This window comes from Coregonus clupeaformis, chromosome 6 (genome assembly GCF_020615455.1).
Source record: "Coregonus clupeaformis isolate EN_2021a chromosome 6, ASM2061545v1, whole genome shotgun sequence".
Classification (NCBI taxonomy): Eukaryota; Metazoa; Chordata; class Actinopteri; order Salmoniformes; family Salmonidae; genus Coregonus; species Coregonus clupeaformis.
Genome location: NC_059197.1, coordinates 17,963,272 through 17,971,169, shown reverse-complemented (window position 1 = coordinate 17,971,169; position 7,898 = coordinate 17,963,272). Strand labels below are relative to the sequence as shown.

At 46.9% G+C, this 7,898-nt stretch overlaps 1 protein-coding gene across 2 annotated transcripts in view; it reads left to right on the top strand.

Annotated features, from left to right (window-relative positions):
- Positions 1-4,982: 4,982 nt before the first annotated feature.
- LOC121567775 (protocadherin Fat 3-like) overlaps positions 4,983-7,898 on the top strand; it is a 198,520-nt gene continuing 195,604 nt past the window's right edge. The window contains exon 1 of one of the 2 annotated variants that reach the window (XM_041878045.2): positions 4,983-7,898. This exon is cut by the window's right edge and continues 403 nt beyond it. In XM_041878045.2, coding sequence (XP_041733979.2) covers positions 4,983-7,898 — 2,916 coding nt within the window. The other variant, XM_041878044.2, reaches the window with a different exon arrangement.

The following is a 7,898-nucleotide window of genomic DNA, read 5'->3' as shown; positions in this document are numbered from 1 at the left end:
GGTATCTCTCTCTCTCTCTCTCTCTCTCTTGCTCTCTCTCTCTCTCTCTCTCTCTCTCTCTCTCTCTCTCTCTCTCTCTCTCTCTCTCTCTCTCTCTCTCTCTCTCTCTCTCCCCCTATCTCTCTCTCTCCTAGCTCTCTCCCTCCCCCCTCGCTCTCGCTCTCTCGCTCTCTCGCTCTCTCGCTCTCTCGCTCTCTCGCTCTCTCTCTCTCTCTTCTTTACCCACTCGTTCTCCCAGTCTATGCATCTCAGTGAAGGAGTGTTTGAACTGACAGTTCTTCATGCAGTAGCCTCTTTATCCTTGGGGATGTTCATCAAGCTTCTTTGGGCTGTGCTGTGTGAAAGGTCTACCATCCAGCCTACAAAACACACACACACACACACACACACACACACACACACACACACACACACACACACACACACACACACACACACACACACACACACACACACACACACACACACACACACACACACACACATATACACAAATACACACACACACACACACACACAGCTACAGTGCATTCGTAAAGTATTCAGACCCCTTGACTTTTTCCACATTTGTTACGTTACAGCCTTATTCTAAAAATGTTCCTCATCAATCTACACACAATACCCCATAATGACAAAGCAAACCTGGGTTTTATCTTTTTTATTTAAGTACCTTATTTACATAAGTATTCAGACCCTTGAGATCAGGTGCATCCTGTTTCCATTGATCATCCTTGAGATGTTTCTACAATTTGATTGGAGTCCACCTGTGGTAAATTCAATTGATTGGACATGATTTGGTAAAGCACACACCTGTCTATATAAGGTCCCACAGTTGACAGTGCATGTCAGAGCAAAAACTAAGCCATGAGGTCGAAGGAATTGTCCGTAGAGCTCCAAGACAGGATAGTGTCGAGGCACAGAACTGGGGAAGGGTACCAAAACATTTCTGCAGCATTGAAGGTTCCCAAAAACACAGTGGCCTCCGGTTTATTATCTATGCATAGTCACTTTACCCATACCTACATGTACAAATTACCTCGACTAACCTGTACCCCCGCACATTGACTCGGTACCGGTACCCCCGGTTTATTTAGTAAATATTTTCTTACCTCTATTTCTTGAACTGCATTGTTTGTTAAGTGCTCGTAAGTAAGCATTTCACGGTAAGGTCTACACCTGTTGTATTCGGCGCATGTGACAAGACAATTTGGATTTGATTTGATCGTTCTTAAACGGAAGAAGTGTGGAACCACCAAGACTCTTCTTAGAGCTGGCCGCCCGGCCAAACTGAGCAATTGGGGGAGAAGGGCCTTGGTCAGTGAGATGACCAAGAACCCGATGACAGAGCTCCAGAGTTCCTCTGAGATGGGAGAACCTTCCAACAGGACAACCATCTTTGCAGCACTCCACCAATCAGGCCTTTATGGTAGAGTGGCCAGACGGAAGCCACTCCTCAGTAAAATACACATGACAGCCCACTTGGAGTTTGCCAAAAGGCACCTAAAGGACTCTCAGACCATGAGAAAGAAAATTCTCTGATCTGATGAAATCAAGATTGAACTCTTTGGCCTGAATACCAAGCATCACGTCTGGAGGAAACCTGGCACCATCCCTACGGTGAAGCATGGTGGTGGCAGCATGCTGTGGGGATGTTTTTCAGCGGCATGGACTGGGAGACTAGTCAGGATCGAGGGAAAGATGAACGGAACAAAGTACAGTGCGTTGCAGAAGTATTCATCCCGCTTGCCGTTTTTCCTATTTTGTTACAACCTGTAATTTAAATGGATTTTTATTTGGATTTCATGTAATGGACATACACAAAATAGTCCAAATTGGTGAAGGGAAATGAAAAAAATAACTTGTTTCAAAAAAATTCTACAAAATAAATAACGGAAAAGTGGTGCGTTATTTTTATTTGGATTTCATGTAATGGACATACACAAAATAGTCCAAATTGGTGAAGTGAAATGAAAAAAATTAACTGTATTCACCCCTTTGCTATGAAGCCCCTAAATAAGATCTGGTGCAATCAATTACCTTCAGAAGTCACATAATTAGTTAAATAAAGTCCACCTGTGTGCAATCTAAGTGTCACATGATCTGTCACATGATCTCAGTATATATACACCTGTTCTGAAAGGCCCCAGAGTCTGCAACACCACTAAGCAAGGGGCACCACCAAGCAAGTAGCACCATGAAGACCAAGGAGCTCTCCAAACAGGTTAGGGATAAAGTTGTGGAGAAGTACAGATCAGGGTTGGGTTATAAAAAAATATCAGAAACTTTGAACATCCCACGGAGCACCATTAAATCCATTATAAAAAAATGGAAAGAATATGGCACCACAACAAACCTGCCAAGAGAGGGCTTTACAGAAGAGTGGTCAGAAAAAATACATTGCTTAAAGAACAAAATAAGCAAACACGTTTGGTGTTCGCCAAAAGCCATGTGGGAGACTCCCCAAACATATGGAAGAAGGTACTCTGGTCAGATGAGACTAAAATTGAGCTTTTTGGCCATCAAGGAAAACGCTATGTCTGGCGCAAACCCAACACCTCTCTTCACCCCGAGAACACCATCCCCACAGTGAAGCATGGTGGTGGCAGCATCATGCTGTGGGGATGTTTATCATCGGCAGGGACTGGGAAATTGGTCAGAATTGAAGGAATGATGGATGGCGCTTAATACAGGGAAAGTCTTGAGGGAAACCTGTTTCAGTCTTCCAGCGATTTGAGACTGGGACGGAGGTTCACCTTCCAGCAGGACAATGACCCTAAGCATACTGCTAAAGCAACACTCGAGTGGTTTAACATTTAAATGTCTTGGAATGGCCTAGTCAAAGCCTACATCTCAATCCAATTGAGAATCTGTGGTATGACTTAAAGATTGCTGTACAACAGTGGAACCCATCCAAGTTGAAGGAGCTGGAGCAGTTTTGCCTTCAAGAAAGGGCAAAAATCCCAGTGGCTAGATGTGCCAAGCTTATAGAGACATACCCCAAGAGACTTGCAGCTGTAATATCTGCAAAAGGTGGCTCTACAAGGTATTGACTTTGGGGGGGTGAATAGTTATGCACGCTCAAGTTTTCTGTTTTTTTGTCTTTGTTTCACAATAAACATTCACAATAAACTTCAAAGTGGTAGGCATGTTGTGTAAATCAAATGATACAAACCCCCCAAAAATCTATTTGAATTCCAGGTTGTAAGTCAACAAAATAGGAAAAATGCCAAAGGGGGTGAATACTTTCGCAAGCCACTGTATAGAGAGATCCTTGATCTCCCCAAATACATGTGTGCCAAGCTTGTAGCGTCATACCCAAGAAGACTCAAGGCTGTAATCGCTACCAAAGGTGCTTCAACAAAGTACTGAGTAAAGGGTCTGAGTAAATGTGATATTTCAGCTTTGTCAGTATGGGGTATTGTGTGTAGATTGATGAGGGAAAAAAAACTATTTAATCCATTTTAGAATAAGGCTATAACACAAGAAAATGTGGATAAAGTCAAGGGGTCTGAATAATTTCAGAAAGCACTGTATGTCTTACTGTACTTGTGAGGACTTTTTGGTTACCAACAATTGATTCCCATTCAAAATCCTATTTTCCCTAAACCCTATTTTCCCTAAACCTAACCCTAACCCTTACCCTTACCATTACCATAACCTTAGCTCCTAACCCTAAACCTAAACCTAAACCCAACTCCTAAAGCTAACCACTAACCCCTAGTCCTAATTTTAACCCTAATTCTAACCCTAACCATAAACCTAACTCCTAAGCCTAAAATATCATTTTTTACATGTGAGGACTGGCAAAATGTCCTCCCTTTTCTGAATTGTAGTTGGTTTACTATTCTTGTGAGGACTTTTGGTACTACCAAGTGTAGTAAAATGTGTACACACAGTCTTTGGTGGATTGTCGTCTTTGTTCCCTAAATGGCTGATGGGTCTTATTTAAATATACGGTTTGGATGGTGGTTTTCATTGTTTCAGCTGAGGGGTTCGGCCACTGTTAAAAAGCAGATGTTTTTGTAGGTCAGAGGATTGTCGACAGACTCGTAGTGCTGAGAGTGAGTGTTTTGAGAGAAAGAGAGAGCGTGTGAATGTGTGTGTGTGCGTGTGTGTGTGTGTTCGTGCGTGCGTGCATGTGTGTGTTAGTGTGTGTTTTGTGGGTGAGTGGCAGTTCTCTTTCTCCAGCATGTTATTATAAGTTCTCTCGGACATGTGAACTCCTCCCGTCCACCCTGCAGTCACCGAGGTGGAAAACGTAGAGTCATCATAACCCTGACCGCGTTGGGCCTCCTATTTCCACCAACATGGCATTTACCGGATCAGGGTTTCTCTCAGTACCCGGATTGGAGCATATTTGTGGCCACTTATTTCAGAATAGCTCCCTCTTTTTCTGATATGGAGAAAGAACCTTAAGCACAGCAGCAGGCCTATTTGACTCCCAGCTTGAGCCATATCTGGCTTGTTGTTTATGAAGATATATGCCATGTTTTCAAGACATACTGTTGCAGTTTTTCTTGTAGTTCAGGAATAGTATTATGATAAAGTGATCTGTTTGTAGCTTCAGCTTCCCTGCGGTCTAATAGTGGTATGTTTTCTTTGGTGTGTGTGTGTTTTTGTGACGCTGCACTAGCCATGCAATTATTTTGTTCCTTCCTTCTTGAACCAACCTCCTGGTTTTTCAAAAACGTGCAATTGAGTGTCAGTGTCAATAGAGTCCACACACAATGATGTCATACCTCCTACGGTTGCCTGGTTACTATGCATTCTGTCATCTCCCTCCCCCTGCCCATCCAATCAATCTTTGCAATCGAATGGATAATTAGGAGCCTGTTAGGCCTAGAGATCAAAGGTCAAGCTGTGGGCTATATTTAGTGGTTTAAATCCTTTCCCCCTTTGCCCCAATCTCCCCCTATCTCCCCCCCCCCGTGGCTAACGTCTCTCTCCTCTATTTTGTTGCAGGATTGAAGAGTGATGATGGGATGGATGTGAATATGGTCCAGTGGGGCTACACAGGCATGCGTGCCCCTCTCGTCTGCCTGGCCCTGTTGCTGCTGCTGCTCTTCCAGCCACCCCCCTGCTGCTGCCAGGACCCCCAGGGGCCTCCCCAGGGCCCCGCCGACGGCCCTCAATTTCTCTTCACGCAGTCCGTCTACCATGCCACCGTCTACGAGAACTCGGCGGCGCGCACATACGCCAACAGTAAAGTTAAAATGGGCATCCACTTGGCCCAGCGCTCCTGGGAAATCCGCTACAGGATCACATCCGGGGACGAAGAAGGCTTCTTTAAAGCAGAGGAGTACGTGCTGGGAGATTTCTGCTTCTTACGCATAAGGACTAAAGGCGGCAACGCAGCCATCTTGAATCGAGAAATCCAGGATAGCTACTTACTGACAGTGAAAGCCTCTGTCAAAGGGGAGGTTCTGGAGACCTGGACCAAAGTGACTGTCCAGGTCCTGGACATGAATGACCTCCGACCTCTATTCTCGCCCACCACATACTCAGTCACAATAGCAGAAAGCACCCCCCTCAGGACTAGCATAGCACAAGTTACAGCCACTGACGCGGACGTTGGCTCCAACGGGGAATTTTACTACTTCTTTAAGGAGAAAATGGAGCTGTTTGCCGTGCACCCAACTAGCGGTGTGGTCTCCCTCAGCGGGAAACTGAACATTGAGGAGCAGAACCGATACGACCTAGAAATCCAGGCGGTGGACCGCGGGATGAAGTTGTATGGCAATAACGGTGTGAGCAGTACGGCCAAGCTCTTTGTGCATGTAGAGCGTGTCAACGAGCATGTGCCGGTCATGAATGTGGTCACCCACATCCCCTCGTGGTTAGACAAGGACCCTGTGTATGCAGTGGTCACTGTGGACGACCTGGACGAGGGGTTAAACGGAGAGATTGAGTCTGTGTCTATAGTGGCCGGAGACCCTCTGAAGCAGTTCACTCTGGAGAGGTCAGAGGGCGATGAGTTTGCTATCAAGGCGTCTGACCAAGTGGACTGGGAGAACCTCCCTTATGGATATAACCTCACACTTCAGGCCAAGGACAAGGGCGCCCCGCAAAAGTTTTCTGCGGTCAGGGTTGTGCACATCATGGTGAAGAAACCACAGGCTGTGGAAGTGAAATTCGAACAGGAGTCGTATGAAATTAGTCTCAATGAAATCTCACCCCCAGGCACGATCGTAAAGGTGATGAAAATCACCCCTGAGCCGGATGATGCGGAATATATCCTGACCCCCTCAGCAGACTCCTCCTACTTCCGGATGAACACCCTAACGGGCGTAATCTCAACTGCTCGCTGGTTCACGGAGGTCACCCAGGACTTGTTTGACCTGGAAGTGGTGGAGGTGGACAGCGAGCTCAGGGTCAAAGTTCGGGTCTCCATCGAGGACGCCAACGACAACACCCCAACGTTCGCTCAGTCTTTGTACGAGGTGTTTGTCAACGAGAGCGTTCCCGTGGGATCGACCGTGCTGACAGTGTCCGCTGTGGATGAAGATAGCGGGGAGAACGGATACATAACTTACAGTATAGCCAGCCTTCAGCCCCTACCCTTCAAAATCAACCAGTTCTCTGGCATCCTCACCACCACACAGGAGCTGGACTTTGAGTCCTCGTCTGAGAGCTACGTGTTTGTGGTCAGGGCCTCTGACTGGGGCTCCCCCTACAGACGAGAGAGTGAAGTCAACGTAACTGTCCATCTGGAGAATGTGAATGACAACCAGCCCTTATTCGAGAAGGTGGCGTGCCAGGGAGTGGTCTCTCGGGACTTCCCCATCAACGAGGTGATCACCACCATGTCTGCCATCGACATAGACGAGCTGGAGCTGGTGAAGTACAAGATCCTGGAAGGGAATGAGAGGGGCTTCTTCGACCTGAATCCTGACTCAGGAGTCCTAACCCTACGGAGGTCCCTCTCCACTGCCAGTCCAAAAAATGGAATCTTCAGTTTGAAAATAACCGCCACAGATGGAGAGAACTTCTCCGACCCGATGTTCGTTAACATTTCTATAGTTCATGTGAAATCTCCCCCCAAGAGCTTCAACTGTAGGGAGACCAGAGTCGCCCAAAAGTTAGCTGAGAAATTACTAAATAAGTCCAAAGCTAGAACCAAGCCCAAGATCGAGGAAGGGTTCATTGACCTTTTCTCCGTCAACAGACAGACACCTCAGTTTGATAAGGCCTTTCCCACAGACATATCAGTGCGCGAGGACCTAAAGGTCGGGTCCAGTGTCTTCAAGGTCAACGCCTATGACGGCGATACAGGTTTTAACGGTCAGATTTTGTATGCCATCTTGGATGGAAACACAGACAGCTGTTTCACCATCGACATGGAGAGTGGTCTGATCAGCGTCTTCCTGCCCATGGACAGAGAGAAAAGAGACCGATACCTCCTCAACATCACTATCTATGACCTGGGCCTGCCACAGAAAACCGCTTGGCGTCTTCTCACCGTCTACGTAGAAGATGCCAATGACAATGCACCTCAGTTCCTGCAGGAGGGAGGCTATAGAACCTTAATTCCTGAGAACACGGCCATCGGCACCGATGTCATTCAGGTTGAGGCCACTGACAAAGACCTGGGGCCTAATGGAGAGATTGTCTACTCTGTCCTGACCAGCACCACGCAGTTTGGCATCAACAGCTCCAACGGGATTGTGTATGTTGCCGGCCAGCTGGACAGGGAGTTTGTGTCCATCTTCAACTTGAAGATTGAGGCTCGTGACCGTGCAGAGAAAGGGAACCAGAAGTTTTCAGTCACCACTCTGAAGATATCTCTAGAGGACGTTAACGACTGCCCTCCGGCATTCATCCCCAGTGTCTACAACGCCCGGGCCCTGGAGGATCTGCCAGTAGGTACCGTGGTGGCTTGGCTCGAGACCCAGGACCCA